Genomic DNA, 17,163 nt, shown 5'->3' with positions numbered 1-17,163 from the left:
TGACTGTTACTCTGTCACTCTGACTGTTACTCTGTTATTCTGACTGTTACTCTGTTACTCTGACTGTTACTCTGTTATTCTGACTGTTACTCTGTTACTCTGACTGTTACTCTGTCACTCTGACTGTTATTCTGACTGTTACTCTGACTGTTACTCTGTTATTCTGACTGTTACTCTGTTACTCTGACTGTTACTCTGACTGTTACTCTGTTATACTGACTGTTACTCTGTTATTCTGACTGTTACTCTGTTACTCTGACTGTTACTCTGACTGTTACTCTGTTATACTGACTGTTACTCTGTTATTCTGACTGTTACTCTGTTACTCTGACTGTCACTCTGACTGTTACTCTGTTATTCTGACTGTTACTATGTTATTCTGACTGTTACTCTGTCACTCTGACTGTTACTCTGTTATTCTGACTGTTACTCTGTTACTCTGACTGTTACTCTGTTATTCTGACTGTTACTCTGTTACTCTGACTGTTACTCTGTTATTCTGACTGTTACTCTGTTACTCTGACTGTTACTCTGTTATTCTGACTGTTACTCTGTTACTCTGACTGTTACTCTGTTACTCTGACTGTTACTCTGTCACTCTGACTGTTACTCTGTTATTCTGACTGTTACTCTGTTACTCTGACTGTTACTCTGTCACTCTGACTGTTATTCTGACTGTTACTCTGACTGTTACTCTGTTATTCTGACTGTTACTCTGTTACTCTGACTGTTACTCTGACTGTTACTCTGTTATACTGACTGTTACTCTGTTATTCTGACTGTTACTCTGTCACTCTGACTGTTACTCTGTTATTCTGACTGTTACTCTGTTACTCTGACTGTTACTCTGTTACTCTGACTGTTACTGTCACTCTGACTGTTACTGTCACTCTGACTGTTACTCTGTTATTCTGACTGTTACTCTGTCACTCTGACTGTTACTCTGTTATTCTGACTGTTACTCTGTTACTCTGACTGTCACTCTGACTGTTACTCTGTTATTCTGACTGTTACTATGTTATTCTGACTGTTACTCTGTCACTCTGACTGTTACTCTGTTATTCTGACTGTTACTCTGTTACTCTGACTGTTACTCTGTTATTCTGACTGTTACTCTGTTACTCTGACTGTTACTCTGTTATTCTGACTGTTACTCTGTTACTCTGACTGTTACTCTGTTATTCTGACTGTTACTCTGTTACTCTGACTGTTACTCTGTTACTCTGACTGTTACTCTGTCACTCTGACTGTTACTCTGTTATTCTGACTGTTACTCTGTTACTCTGACTGTTACTCTGTCACTCTGACTGTTATTCTGACTGTTACTCTGACTGTTACTCTGTTATTCTGACTGTTACTCTGTTACTCTGACTGTTACTCTGACTGTTACTCTGTTATACTGACTGTTACTCTGTTATTCTGACTGTTACTCTGTCACTCTGACTGTTACTCTGTTATTCTGACTGTTACTCTGTTACTCTGACTGTTACTCTGTTACTCTGACTGTTACTGTCACTCTGACTGTTACTGTCACTCTGACTGTTACTCTGTTATTCTGACTGTTACTCTGTCACTCTGACTGTTACTCTGTTATTCTGACTGTTACTCTGTTACTCTGACTGTTACTCTGTCACTCTGACTGTTATTCTGACTGTTACTCTGACTGTTACTCTGTTATTCTGACTGTTACTCTGTTATTCTGACTGTTACTCTGACTGTTACTCTGTCACTCTGACTGTTACTCTGTTATTCTGACTGTTACTCTGTTACTCTGACTGTTACTCTGTCACTCTGACTGTTATTCTGACTGTTACTCTGACTGTTACTCTGTTATTCTGACTGTTACTCTGACTGTTACTCTGTTATTCTGACTGTTACTCTGTTATTCTGACTGTTACTGTTATTCTGACTGTTACTCTGTTATTCTGACTGTTACTCTGTTATTCTGACTGTTACTCTGTTACTCTGACTGTTACTCTGTTATACTGACTGTTACTCTGTCACTCTGACTGTTACTATGTTATTCTGACTGTTACTCTGTTATTCTGACTGTTACTCTGTTATTCTGACTGTTACTCTGTTACTCTGACTGTTACTCTGTTATACTGACTGTTACTCTGTCACTCTGACTGTTACTCTGTTATTCTGACTGTTACTCTGTTATACTGACTGTTACTCTGTCACTCTGACTGTTACTCTGTTATTCTGACTGTTACTCTGTTACTCTGACTGTTACTCTGTTATACTGACTGTTACTCTGTTATTCTGACTGTTACTCTGTTATTCTGACTGTTACTCTGTTACTCTGACTGTTACTCTGTTATACTGACTGTTACTCTGTCACTCTGACTGTTACTCTGTTATTCTGACTGTTACTCTGTTACTCTGACTGTTACTCTGTTACTCTGACTGTTACTCTGACTGTTACTCTGTTATTCTGACTGTTACTCTGTTATTCTGACTGTTACTCTGTCACTCTGACTGTTACTCTGTTACTCTGTTATTCTGACTGTTACTCTGTTACTCTGACTGTTACTCTGTTACTCTGACTGTTACTCTGTTATTCTGACTGTTACTCTGTTACTCTGACTGTTATTCTGACTGTTACTCTGTTACTCTGACTGTTACTCTGTTATTCTGACTGTTACTCTGTTACTCTGACTGTTACTCTGTTACTCTGACTGTTATTCTGACTGTTACTCTGTTACTCTGACTGTTACTCTGTTATTCTGACTGTTACTCTGTTATTCTGACTGTTACTCTGTTACTCTGACTGTTATTCTGACTGTTACTCTGTTATTCTGACTGTTACTCTGTTATTCTGACTGTTACTCTGTTACTCTGACTGTTATTCTGTTACTCTGACTCTTACTCTGTTACTCTGTAGAACGGTTACTATAGAAATGCTACTGCATTCATACAGACAGAGGGCTGTGGAATCTGTCCATGCTATAGAACACACGCCGGGGTTAGCATGCAGATGTGACGAGCTCGTTGTCAGCTCCTCGCCTAAGGATGGAGAAATCTCCGGCCTCTCAGCTCAGGAGACACTGTGCAGTGTAATGAAACATGGCTGCTGCGCGGCGCTCCGGCTCTCTCCCAGACTCGCTCTAATACTTTGCACCTGTGTCTTGTTAGCCTTGCTCGAGTCTTGTTTGTAATTAGGCTGTGTGTATATATAGTTCCCGTGGGTTTCTCCGCTGCTTTCTGAGATCTTGTTGGTGTTAGTGGCGTGCCCTTTGCCTGCATGCCACGCTAAATCCTCCGGCTTTGTTCTCCAGCTTCGTCTTGTGTTTTTAGCAGTCGCTTTGTTTGGAATTTTAAGGCTTTTTTTACTTCAGGAAAGAAAAAAGCCATGGATTTCCTTCTCTTCATTGTAGTTTTATTGACGGTGTTGTGTTTCCTATGCTTTTACCAGATTTCACTTCAGACGAGTTCTTTACAGGTCACGTTACTGGACTGGTTTGTGATTCAGAAAACAGTGATGAGAAATTTTCATTTTCTGCAAATGAGAGATGAGATATGATGAAGTGAGAACTGAACACACAGATAGACTCCAGAGAACCGACAGTACAGTCCAAGTTGTTCACCTGCAACATAAGAACTTGAGGAGCTACAACGCTTCCGTCTTGACTTCCTGTTTCGAAAGGAAGTACACTGATACACACAACAGTTTCATGATCCTCTTTATATTCTAGTGAATTGGGCTTGTTACTTTCCCGTAATGTGTGTGTGTGTGTTGCATGTGTGCACGTGTGTGTGTACCTTCAGGTATTTGACTAGTTTCTGAATGTGCCAGTACTCAGAGGGAACATCAGTGTGAGTCTCTCCCCGTCTCTCAGTCTGCTCTTCATCATCCTCACTCTCTGAGGAGCTCTCACTAAAGCCTTCAGCTCCTGTTCCTCCACCTGGACTCCTGGTTTACACACACACACACACACACACACACAGTGAAGAATCCACAGGGAACTTCACACAATGTGGAACACACTCAAATATGATTATTTAAGGAGTTAATTATAGCTGCAGGTGTGTTTGTCTGTGTGTGTTTGTGTGTGATTAGTACAGTAGGATGTGTTCTCATCTACACACAGCTGAGATTATTCAGTGTGTTTAAACTGTCTGTGCAGCAGCACTATGTCTGACATTGAACACAGACTGCCAATAATTATGAATGTCACTAGATGAACAGATTCATAGAACAGAAAGAAAGACAGACATGCTGACAGACAGACAGACAGGCAGGCAGACAGACAGAGCCAGTGGTAACAGTCAGTCGGTGATGGACTCACACTTTGGGGGTGGTGGTGCAAGTGGGCAGGGGCAGGGGGGATCTGGAGGTGCGGGTTCTCATCCTGTTCTGTGATTTGGGAGACTTTCTCCGACTCTTACTGCAGGAACATGTAACACACAGAGGGTCTGAGTCTGTGTCTGAGTGTGTGTCTGTGTCTCAATCTGAGTCTAAATCTGTGTCTGAGTCTGTGTCCGAATCTGTGTCTGTGTATGAGTCTGTGTCTGAGTCTGTCTGTATCTGAGTCTGTGTATGAGTCTGTGTATGAGTCTGTGTCTGTGTCTAAGTCTGAGTATGAGTCTGATATGTCTTTGTCTGAATCTAAGTCTGGGTATGAGTCTGTGTCTAAGTCTGAGTATGAGTCTGTCTGTGTCTAAATCTAAGTCTGGGTATGAGTCTGTCTGTGTCTAAATCTGAGTCTGTGTCTAAGTCTGAGTTTGAGTCTGTCTGTGTCTGAATCTGAGTCTGGGTATGAGTCTGTGTCTAAGTCTGAGTATGAGTCTGTCTGTGTCTAAATCTAAGTCTGGGTATGAGTCTGTCTGTGTCTAAATCTGAGTCTGTGTCTAAGTCTGAGTTTGAGTCTGTCTGTGTCTGAATCTGAGTCTGGGTATGAGTCTGTGTCTAAGTCTGAGTATGAGTCTGTCTGTGTCTGAATCTAAGTCTGGGTATGAGTCTGTCTGTGTCTAAATCTGAGTCTGTGTCTAAGTCTGAGTTTGAGTCTGTCTCTGTCTGTGTCTGAATCTGAGTCTGGGTATGAGTCTGTGTCTAAGTCTGAGTATGAGTCTGCCTGTGTCTAAATCTGAGTCTGGGTATGAGTCTGAGTTTGAGTCTGTCTCTGTCTGTGTCTGAATCTGAGTCTGGGTATGAGTCTGTGTCTGTGTCTAACCCAGCAGCGAGGTTAATTCAGTCATTAACAGATGCATCTCTCAGTTTAATATTAAACTGAAACAGTGAAATCTTCTTAAGAAGGAAATGAAGATGATGTAACATCACGGATGGAGTGATGATGCTGAACTTCATCACCTTACTGTAACTGCTGTGATGTTTATGGAATGTTATGGAAGGAGTCTCCAGTGTCAGAATACAGTTATGGTTTCTCAGCAACAGGACAAGCAGTGGACTTTTTATCTTATTCACTTTAAAAGGAAACAGGAGGCTGGTGAAGAAGACTCTCAGTCCTCCAGGTGAGCTGTTTATGAATCTCTGATATAATGAAGTGAGGACACCTTTTCACAGATGTTCCATTACTTTACAGATAACTATAAAGAGATGAGTCAGTTGGCTGCGATAGGTCAAGAAAGAACAATGGACAAACAAACAGAGTGAGAGAGAGAGAGAACGAATGAATGAAGGAAGGAAGGAAAGAAAGATAGAACTCTGACAAAGAAAGAAAGACAGAAAGAAAGAAAGATTGAAAGAAAGAAAGAAAGAAAAGCAAAAAAAATTAGAGAAGGTGAGGAGTAAAAAAAATCAGTGGATCAGGTGTTATAAGCAGGTGTTATAACAGGAGTTTTAAGCAGGACTAATAAACAGGAGTTATAAACAGGTGTTCTAAACAAGAGTTATAAGCAGGTGTTGTAAGCAGGTGTTGTAAACAGGAGTTATAAACATGTTATAAACAGATGTTATAAACAGGGAGTTATAATGCAGGTGTTATAAACAGGTGTTATAATGCAGGTGTTATAATGCAGGTGATATAAACAGGAGTTATAAACAGGGAGTTATACTGCAGGTGTTATAAACAGGTGTTATAATGCAGGTGTTATAATGCAGTGGTGTAAGAGGTGTGAAAGTCTCAGGGATGCTGAGTGTATTAGAGGGAGGTCAGTATGGTCAGGAGAGTAAGAGGAGCTCAGCTTCATCGCTCCATCCTGTGGCTGTTGTTTTATTTTCCTCTAACAGCTGAGTACAGAGTAAAGCACTAGAGAAAACACTTCATTATTATTCCACCTTAAGTGTCTGACGTGTTACTGAATTATTTGTGTAAAAGTGAGATGAAAGCTGTGATGATGTGAGATGATGGAGCGGGCAGCTGGAAGTGCTCAGGTCTCTGCTGGACGTGTGTGTGGGGATGGAGGAACATGTGTGATGGATCAGGAGCAGCTTTATCAGCCCCGAGCCCCGGTGTCCTTCAGAGCAGGCCAGAGCGCTCACCAGCACTCGCTCTGATTTACAACATCGTCAGCCAGCGCCTTATAAAGTGTGCCTGTGTGTGTTAATGTGAATCACACACACACACACACACATCTTGTCACTCACTCCTGAGGAGACGTCACGCCGAGGTTCTTCCACGTCAAAGACGGTTCTAAGTTCTTGTTCGGCGTGAGCTGCCGTCTCGGCTTCCCCTGCACATTCTTTTCCCGGCGCTCGTAAGACCTCGGGGTTTGGCCAGCGTCCTCCAGATCAACGGCTTCCACATGTGGGATTTTTCGAGTGGTCTGAGGTTCTTCTTGAAGGTCCTGTAGAGGGGTTTAAGACATGAGGGCGTTTAAAAGAAAAGGGGAAAAAAAGAAACCTGTCTTAATTTGCACTGAAACGCAAGCTGTAAAAGCTACAATAAACTGGTCTTGTAAAATTATACAGAGTGAGATCGTTAAAAAGAGCTCTTCCTCTGAAAACCCAGCGCCAGGCTGATAACGCTCAGACGCGGACTTTCCAACATACATCTGACACGCAGAATATTTATCTCTCTATTGTACAGGAACATCATACCTTTGTGTCTGAGCTGGTGAGCAGGTGAATCAGTGAGTCAATGAATCAGTGATTCAGTGAATTGGTAAGTCAGTGAGCTGGTGAATTAGAGAGGTAATCAATTAGGGAGCTGGTAAATTATTGAGATAGTGAGCTGGTGAATGATTGAGTTAGTGAGCTGGTGAATGAGTGAGTTAGTGAGCTGGTGAATGAGTGAGTTAGTGAGCTGGTGAATGAGTGAGTTAGTGAGCTGGTGAATGAGTGAGTTGGTGAATGAGTGAGTTAGTGAGCTGGTGAATGAGTGAGTTGGTGAATGAGTGAGTTAGTGAATGAGTGAGTTAGTGAGCTGGTGAATGAGTGAGTTGGTGAATGAGTGAGTTGGTGAGCTGGTGAATGAGTGAGTTAGTGAGCTGGTGAATGAGTGAGTTGGTGAATGAGTGAGTTAGTGAATGAGTGAGTTAGTGAGCTGGTGAATGAGTGAGTTGGTGAATGAGTGAGTTGGTGAGCTGGTGAATGAGTGAGTTAGTGAGCTGGTGAATGAGTGAGTTGGTGAATGAGTGAGTTAGTGAATGAGTGAGTTAGTGAGCTGGTGAATGAGTGAGTTGGTGAATGAGTGAGTTAGTGAGCTGGTGAATGAGTGAGTTGGTGAATGAGTGAGCTGGTGAATGAGTGAGTTAGTGAGCTGGTGAATGAGTGAGTTAGTGAGTTGGTGAATGAGTGAGTTGGTGAATGAGTGAGCTGGTGAATGAGTGAGTTAGTGAGCTGGTGAATGAGTGAGTTAGTGAGTTGGTGAATGAGTGAGTTGGTGAATGAGTGAGTTAGTGAGCTAGTGAGTTAGTGAATGAGTGAGCTGGTGAATGAGTGAGTTAGTGAGTTGGTGAATGAGTGAGTTAGTGAGTTGGTGAATGAGTGAGTTAGTGAGTTGGTGAATGAGTGAGTTAGTGAGCTAGTGAGTTAATGAGCTGGTGCGTTAGTGAGCTGGTGAATGAGTGAGTTAGTGAGCTGGTGAATGAGTGAGTGAGTGAGTTAGTGAGCTGGTGAATGAGTGAGTTGGTGAGCTGGTGAATGAGTGAGTTGGTGAATGAGTGAGTTAGTGAATGAGTGAGCTAGTGAGCTGGTGAATGAGTGAGTTAGTGAGCTGGTGAATGAGTGAGTTAGTGAGCTGGTGAATGAGTGAGTTAGTGAGCTGGTGAAGGAGTGAGCTGGTGAATGAGTGAGTTAGTGAGCTGGTGAAGGAGTGAGCTGGTGAATGAGTGAGTTAGTGAGCTGGTGAATGAGTGAGTTAGTGAGTTAGTGAGCTGGTGAATGAGTGAGTTAGTGAGCTGGTGAATGAGTGAGTTGGTGAGCTGGTGAATGAGTGAGTTAGTGAGTTGGTGAATGAGTGAGTTAGTGAGTTGGTGAATGAGTGAGTTGGTGAGCTGGTGAATGAGTGAGTTAGTGAGCTGGTGAATGAGTGAGTTAGTGAGTTGGTGAATGAGTGAGTTGGTGAGCTGGTGAATGAGTGAGTTAGTGAGTTGGTGAATGAGTGAGTTGGTGAGCTGGTGAATGAGTGAGTTGGTGAGCTGGTGAATGAGTGAGTTAGTGAGCTGGTGAATGAGTGAGTTAGTGAGTTGGTGAATGAGTGAGTTAGTGAGTTGGTGAATGAGTGAGTTAGTGAGCTGGTGAATGAGTGAGTTAATGAGCTGGTGAGCTGGTGAATGAATGAGTGAGTTAGTGAGCTGGTGAATGAGTGAGTTAATGAGCTGGTGAATGAGTGAGCTAGTGAGCTGGTGAATGAATGAGTAAGTTAGTGAGCTGGTGAATGAGTGAGTTAGTGAGCTGGTGAATGAGTGAGTTAGTGAGCTGGTGAATGAGTGAGTTAATGAGCTGGTGAATGAGTGAGTTAGTGAGCTGGTGAATGAGTGAGTTAGTGAGCTGGTGAAGGAGTGAGCTGGTGAATGAGTGAGTTAGTGAGCTGGTGAATGAGTGAGTTAGTGAGCTGGTGAAGGAGTGAGCTGGTGAATGAGTGAGTTAGTGAGCTGGTGAATGAGTGAGTTAGTGAGCTAGTGAGTGAGACTGGCTCTACTCATTCCTTGGAGGAGGCGTATAATAAAAGTAAATTGCACTTGTGAATTTGTATCACTAACCTTCTCTGCATGGAATAACAATACTCTCTTTATTTGAGTTATGGAAAAAATAAAACACATTTTCAAGGCTGGTGCACTTCGAGCTCATAATTGGCTGAACAATATGAAACATTTATTGTTTCTGTACATTCCTAGCTGCAGCCTGGCAGTTTGGCACATGGTGAGTAGAGTCTTTGTTGCAATGCCACTCACTCGCTGATGATTTTTATAAAAAAAAATCTCTCTCTCTTTCTCTCTCTCTCTCTCTCTCTCTCTCTCTCTTTTACTACCTCATGCCGCATTGCCAACATGGTGCACATGAATTGTTTGCAGCAGGGGTGTTTTTAATCACAGGCATTTTGCTATGCAGAAAATAGCCACCATTCTTCCAGCTTTTTATGCTTCTTTTCCATTCTGATGACATAGCGAGCGAGTTAAAAAGATTTTTTTTAGAAAGTCAGGGGTCTAAATGAGAGACACAAAAAAAACACAAAACAAACAAAAAAGATGGTAGCTCATGTGCATCTGCGGTGTATTTTTGTAATGCCAGGGACGCCCTGTACTTTCCAGAACTTCGCTTGTCATTAAAAAAGCGGCCCGAAGCGGCCCCGGGCCTGGAAGAGCCAGCGCCGGGTCCAGCTACATGCGCCGCTCCACCCTTTTTATTTCATTCGGTGTACCTGCAAGACGTGAGAAGGAACGCTTACATCTCTTTTGGTAAATCCATTTAAAACAAAAAAAAATCCAGAACGCGTTTCTCCTCGGAGCCAGTTCGAGCGACGCAGTCGGTTCCACCGCTTTTTCAAAATTCCTGTTTTGCTGGTGTGTTGAGTGAACGCTAGTCGCTTCCATCATGAAGGATGGAAAATGAGGAAAGCAGACGGAGGCAGATCCGCAGCTGTCAGGCCTGTGCTAGCTGTCAGAGTGCAGACGCCTCTTTTAGACAGATCGTGACAGTTCCTTGGGCACGTGTTGCGTCGGAGTGACATGGAAAGAGAGTGGCAGCACGGGAGACTGAAAAGCGGCAGCGGAGCACGGCGAGCGTTGAAGTGATACCCGGGCTCGTGTGTGCCAGGCTCTGATCATGATCGCTAATATAAACAGCGTGCTAATCAAAAGCTTTACACAACAAACACGCGGCTCTCGTCGGCGACGGCCTGATTGCTTTTCCTTGATGAGAGCCTCCTCTTTGCCGGGGCTTTGATTGAAAGTGTCTGATTTAATAAAAAGAGGCAGCGGTGTGCCGAGGAGCCGATAGGTTAGGAGATACGGCGTGTTGTCTTTGGCTGGGTGAAGGTGCTGACTCGGAGGAGAGGCGCGCAATCAGGGGCTGAGTGTGAGCTGGATGACAAAAGCGTGCCGGAGCAGACTTATTACTGCGAGCCGGGCTGAGATCCAGAGGAAACGAGTCTCTGGGGTAAAGCAGATTATTCTATTCGCATTGCAGCGGCCTCTATCACAACTCCTAGGAGCTAGATTCGAGTCGATGAGTCTGTGTCTTCTGTCTGCAGAGATCGGGGAAAGTGTCAGCCTGGGACACGAGCAGCGGTTAGAAAAACGTGTGAAAGAGTAGAGGAGTCGAGACGAGTGAGAACACGATAACACTTTCTCTCTTTACCCAGACTGAAACCTTGATATCAACACCCATGTGATTTATTCTTTAAAAACTACTGCTCTGTTTTAAAGTCTTTCAGCCAAAAATGACTCGATAACGCAAATATGAGGAAATAGAATGAGTCAAATGTAATAAAGTCAGCCCTGACAATAAGCACAAGCAAGTCTCTTAACACAGTGTGCAAACATTTCCAGGTTTTTGTTTTCCCAAAAAGCATTTCCACACACGTTTGTTTTGCTGCTCAGCTCAATGAATATTGTCGTTATCATCTGATCCGCTTCAACCTGCTTTACAATCTCTCTCCGGAGTTACTTTCATATTTATTCTTTCTTTTCTCCGATATCCGAGTCACTATGGTGTTTGTTTCTGGTATTTCTGATAGATTTCCTGGGTATTAAAGTTCACGCTGTCTCTACTATCCTCTGTTATCTGGAAATCATTCGATCGTGATCAGGGATGCATTGGATCCGGAGCCCAGGAAAGCTGTGGGCGGGGAGGGAGAATTGACCAGTCCACTCCAGAACACACACACACGTACAGTTAGTTAGCACAGCCAATCCACCTACAGTATGTGTTTTTTTTAGAAACTCAAAGAAAACTAAAAAACACCCCTGAGGAAACCCAGTAGGACATGAGGAGAACGTGTGAACCTCCACCCAGACAACTGAGGATGAGGATGGATGCGTGGACCCTGGCTGTGGGACGTGAGATAGGACATCACTTGCTGCACCACTGTGCCACCCGAGTAGAGATATCTGCTAGATGGAAATAAAAAAAAAAGGACTCTTTTTATATCCTGTCTGCCAATCATTCTCGGCTTGTTGCTCTCATGGCTGAGTTCCCTTCACTGGCATCGTAAAAGAATTATGAACACTTGGAGAGGATTTTTACACACACACACACTCTTTCTCTCACTCTCAAACACACACACACAAGCACGCGTCCGACTGCCTGGCATTCTCACCTCAGACAATAATAAAGTCTTTCTATTCTGTGGCACTCGTAATCCAGGCCCAAGCTGCTACCGCATGCCCGGTCTTATTGCCATGTTTTCAGTTGAAGTCACAAACAAGCAGAAAATGTGCAACTCTATATTTACACGCCGTATCAGGCAAACAAAAAGCCCATTCATTCTGCAGCTATAACAATAATAACAGCCTTTCTGAAGTTTCCAGTTGTGTGTGACAACCACAACAAGCCGACCTGACACGTCCAAGCGCTCGCTGCTTTTCGACAACTCGTTTGCTGCCGAGATTATACGGCTTCTGGATAAAAAAAAGTCTGTTCTCTCTCTCTCTCTCTCTGTCTCTCTCTCGTGGCGATGCTATCAGCCGATCAGGTCCTCAGAGCCAGGAGGGATTGGAGGTGAGTGCAGCTACTGAGCAAACACTCCTTCAGACTCGCTGAATAAATCTGCTGGACGCCAGGGAGGTTTAACTTGGAGAACTCCATCGCTTCTGTAATCCTGGGATAAATTTAAACGTGGCTCAGTCGCAGGATTAGTGCAGAAACAGTGATGGAGGGGTGGGGGGGAAGAAGGGAGAAAAAAAAAAAAACATTCCAGGGTTTCTCTTCTGTTATGTATTATGTGAGCAACATACGATGGCTATAAAAAGTCTACACACCCTGTTAGAGTGGAACGGAGATGAATCACGACAACTTTTTTCCAGCCTCAAAGATTTGTGAAAAACATTTAGTAACTTGTTTAGGTGTTAATCGAAGAGGTTTTACATTTACAATAACGTGGGTGCATAAGTATGCACACCCCTAAAGGAATACTTTGTTGAACCAACTTTATTTGATTCCAGCACTCAGGCTTTTTTGGTAAAAGTCGATCAGTTTGACTTGGCGATATTTTCCTGCTCTTTGGAGCAAAAACATTCAAGATGTTCAAACTGTAAGAGCTTCTCCTGTGAACTCTGGCTCTAGTGCATTCATCTTTGGGTTAAGTGGTTGCTTTGTTGATTCGGACATGTGCTTTAGGTCATTATCCTGCTGGAAGCTGAAAGGTTTTGCACTAAAATCAGCTGGGATCTGTAGCTATTCGTGATTCACTACAACTTGAAAAAAGCCTCAGTTCTAGCTCAAGTAAAGCGACCCTAAAGCATGATGTGGTGGTAGCTCAAGTGGTTAAGGCTCTGGGTCGTTGAGTGGAAGATCGGGGTTCAAGCCCCAGCACTGCCAAGCTGCCACTGTTGAGCCCTTGAGCAAGTCTCCAGCGGTGCTGCATCAAGGCTGACCCTGCGCTCTGACCCCAAACCTCAATGATAGGATATGCGAAGAAAGAATTCCACTGTGCAGTAATGAGAATATAATATGTAATGAGAGAAAAACGATTGATTCAATAAGAAAAGAATATAAAATAGAAGCGCGATCAGATTTCTATCATGCAACCCACTACAACTGGGATTTAAAACTAAAACGAAACAGGTATCACCTTAAAGCTGCAAGGTGTGGAGCTTCTCATGTTCTCCCTGTGGATTTCCTTTGGGTTCTACCTTCAAACAGGTGGACTTGCCTCTAGGTTTGAGAGTGAGTGAGTGAAGACTAAAAATAAATAGAAAGCGTGTCTAGGGGGTGCCAATACTTTTGTTGCACACTTTAGAATTAAGAAAAAACAAACCTGTAACTGGCTGTGTGTCTAATACATGGTTTATTCAGCACGTCAAAACCTTCAGAGGGGAAGCTGCCTGTTCGATCGAGTTTCCATTAAGATCGCTCAGGTCAGAGTTATGTTGGTTCTAAAAGGTCCGATGGCCGGTTTAAGCATGGTGCTGGATCTGAAGGTGTGTTTTAAAGAAAAGAAAAGAAAAGAAAAGGGCACGTTGGACACGAGCCTGTGTTTACATCGACGTGAAGGTATTTATTGCTCTCCGCTACCTTAAAGAGCCGAGATCTGAGACTTAGCACCGAGGCCAGATTTGAAACTGATCATCGAAATGTGAAAATATGTTCTGCTATAATCCTCCTGCTACAAAAATCCCATGTACAAAGATCTTTTTGTAAATATTTGGCGCTGTAAACGTCGCCGGTCTGCCACTCGAAATGATGTTTTTCCAACAAATAGAGTCACCGGTGAGAAATCCTGTATAAATTTTCCGACTGCTAAACACAATTTTTTTCCCCCTCCGCAGCTTGAAGTCATTATTGAGGACTGATTTGTTAATTTATAAAGTCACTAAAGCGGGAAGCAGCACTACCGAATAAATCACCCGCACTTCAAAAGTCTATTCAGAAGAGAGGGTGGTTTTTTTATTTTTTCTTCAGTAAAAAGGGGGCTTGAGTAACTGGCACATTTTCACATTCTTTCACACTGCGGTGATGTGAAAAACAGCACAGCGGCACAGCTCTCTCTCTCGGTACAGACAGACACTATCTCACAGTGAAGTGTAGAGCAGACGCTGATGTCCTCCACTCCCCTCGTCAGCTGTGATTAATCTCAGAGCGCATTCTTCACACTGCAGCCACAGGAGTGACCGTATGTGAAGAAGTGACTCGACTTCAGCGTGTGTGTGTGTGTGTGTGTGTGTGTGTAGGTCTCTGTCACTCTGTCTCACTCTCTCTCTGTTTCTTGTTTGATGTTCTGTCATCCATCTTGACGAGGGAGTGTGAGACGACCCGGATTGGTTGTGTGTGTGTGTGTGTGTGTGTGTGTGTGTGTGATAAAGCTGGCTTACTCATGTGATGATGTCATGTATCTTCAAGGGGCACAGAGGGCTAATAATCTCCCCGTATAATACACCTCTTGCCTCCCACAATGCCCCGTGTCTGGGGGGACGGCCCTCACCTTGTTGTGATGTAATCACTCTTTCCTCACTGGAGCTTCAGCTACTCAGACTCTGGCAGGAGATACACTACTGATACACGACTGACTGAGATCGAACCCTCGCTCGTCTTTTTACATGATACACCGTCCAGGCATAACATTATGACCACCTGCCTAATATTGTGTTGGTTCTCCTTTTGCTGCCAAAACAGCCCTGACCCGTCCTGCACTGTGTATTCTGACCCCTTTCTATCAGAACCAGCATTAACTTCTTCAGCAATTTGATCAACAGTAGCTCGTCTGTTGGATCGGATCACACGGGCCAGCCTTCACTCCCCACGTGCATCAATGAGCCTTGACCGCCCATGACCCTGTCTCCGGTTCACCACTGTTCCTTCCTTGGACCACTTTTGATAGATACTGACCACTGCAGACCGGGAACACCCCACAAGAGCTGCAGTTTTGGAGATGCTCTGATCCAGTGGTCTAGCCATCACAATCTGTCCCTTCATCAAACTCGCTCAAATCCTTACTCTTGTCCATTTTTCCTGCTTCTAACATCAACTTTGAATATCCTCTACATTTTAAACCTTTTCCTCCCTGCTTTCTTTACATACAAATAATCTAGTAACGGCTGATTAGTTCTACGGCGGATTGAAAAACGTATGTTGTTACGGCGAAGACTTCTGCATGGAAACGTTTATTTAACGTTAACGGAGGGCATCTTAAGGAAAGAGGATTTTGATCCTTGCAGATTTTTTAAATCTTATTAACTTTAAGAAAGAGAAAATCGAGAGAGTCTGCTGAGGGAACAGATGTTTACAGCTGCTGTATGGTGAGGAAGAACAGGAAATGACTTGTTTCATGGACATTCCACAGCATTTCTTGTCCTGATGCAGCATCAGTTTATATATTTTATTAAATTTAGTTATTATTAATAATATTTTAAAATTTGTAAAGCCCTGTTTTTTTACATGAAGTGGTTTTTATCCAAAATATCTTGCGAACATGTGGCGAGAGAGAGAGAGAGAGAGAGAGAGAGATACGCTATACGACTCATGATCGTAAACAGTGGAATGTAATAGTTTTGCTTCCTGATATGAGGAATATTGGAACTCTCGATTACTAACAGTTCTGTCTATTCGCTCATCATTAATCTTCCTGACACTTAATTATCACCTTCTTTCATCTTAATTAGAGAGCAGATAAAATCCACTTCCTCTTCCTGGTCTCTCTGTTTGTTGTTAAGTTTTTTAAATCATCACCTGTTTCCTGATGTCCTCAGTGAAGTGAGGAGACGTGTTCTTCAGGAGTGTGACCAGATCTCCGTACACTTGACTTTTCCTGCCGTACGAGTTCTCGTCTCGGTCAGGACCGACGCCCTGGAACGAGACGAACAGGAGAACAGTGAGGATAAACATCTGGGTTTTTCACACAGCCTCATCATGGAGCTGTGACAGAGATGCCACTATGAATCTCCAACCTTATGATGAACTTTTGGAGCTCCATAACTCACTACACACATAACCATCCACTCCAACCATCCGCTACAACCATCCGCTTAAAAGTATGAGATAAAGAGAGATCATGTTTTCATTTCACTCTAAATGAGAAGTTACGATTTCTACATATTCATTTATACATGAAGACACGTGAAATCAGCCAGCCGCATCACCACACCCTGAGGAAAGCATCATCTGCCCTCTTCTGCATACTGGAGCTCACAGACACACACCATTGGCTAGCGCTGCCGTGATTGACAGGTGAGGGTGATTAGACTCCTCCCACCTACCATCCAGAGAGCACCTGGTGTATGAGTTAACATCCTGCGTCATCAGGAAACACAGATTGTGTGTTCATCAGGTGGGAGGAGTCTAATCACCCTCACCTGTCAATCATGGCACCGCTAGACAATGGTGTGTGTCTGTGAGCTCCAGTATGCAGAAGAGGCCAGATGATGCTTTCCTCAGGGTGTGGTGATGCGGCTGGCTGGCTTCACGTGTCTTTGTGTATAAATGAACACCTCAAAATCGTAACTTCTGCACGCCTGTGTGCCTCACCGCATTGAGGAAGACTCCGTCTGTGCTGCAGGTGACGAAGAGCGATCCCGTGTCGCAGGTCTCGATGACGAGGTGAGCGATCTCTCCGTGCACCTGCCTCCACGGAGGCGAGCGGCAACCGTTGCTGAACGCGTAATCTGCCAAGCGAGTGGGAAAAACACAAGGTAGGGATTGGCTGGGGATTTTATTTGTAACACTGGAAATCAGAAACGTTCTTCAGCCATCTGCTCTGCTCTATAAACTCCACATATAAAAGAGGAAATCAGTGAAGTCCCTCTAACTCAGCGTTCTCCTTCGCTAATACAGTTTCCACTCGTCTAAATCGGACTCGCTGACTGGCTGCGACAAGACCAACAGTTATCACAGGGACAGAATTAGTGACACAATAAACACTCGACTTCCAACATCCAAATGATGCTTCTGAATGTTTTCTGATACTGAAGAGGCTTTACACTCGCACCGTGAACACGTTCTGCTTTACTGATGCGACTCTACACTCACACGAAAGCATTTCATTATGTAGCTGTGTGAAGCTGAATTACATCATTATACCATGCTGTGATTTACATGCCACGGTGCGAGAGACTCGGCTCTACTTTCCATTCACATAAATCAGACGTGGAGAAGTTCTGCTG

General features: G+C 43.5%; 1 protein-coding gene across 2 annotated transcripts in view; it reads right to left on the bottom strand.

Moving 5' to 3' along the window:
• odad2 (outer dynein arm docking complex subunit 2) overlaps nucleotides 1-17,163 on the bottom strand; it is an 88,337-nt gene that overhangs the window by 48,847 nt on the left and 22,327 nt on the right. The window contains exons 6-10 of one of the 2 annotated variants that reach the window (XM_058405614.1): nucleotides 16,529-16,665; nucleotides 15,734-15,850; nucleotides 6,551-6,750; nucleotides 4,293-4,391; nucleotides 3,766-3,916 (exon numbers count right to left, since the gene is read on the bottom strand). In XM_058405614.1, the coding sequence (XP_058261597.1) occupies nucleotides 3,766-3,916; nucleotides 4,293-4,391; nucleotides 6,551-6,750; nucleotides 15,734-15,850; nucleotides 16,529-16,665 (704 nt within the window). The remainder of the gene's footprint in view (nucleotides 1-3,765; nucleotides 3,917-4,292; nucleotides 4,392-6,550; nucleotides 6,751-15,733; nucleotides 15,851-16,528; nucleotides 16,666-17,163) is intronic. The other variant, XM_058405612.1, reaches the window with a different exon arrangement.

This window comes from Hemibagrus wyckioides, linkage group LG13, assembly GCF_019097595.1.
Source record: "Hemibagrus wyckioides isolate EC202008001 linkage group LG13, SWU_Hwy_1.0, whole genome shotgun sequence".
Classification (NCBI taxonomy): Eukaryota; Metazoa; Chordata; class Actinopteri; order Siluriformes; family Bagridae; genus Hemibagrus; species Hemibagrus wyckioides.
Note: the sequence above shows the minus strand (reverse complement) of the source record. Positions and strands in the feature narration are given on the sequence as shown.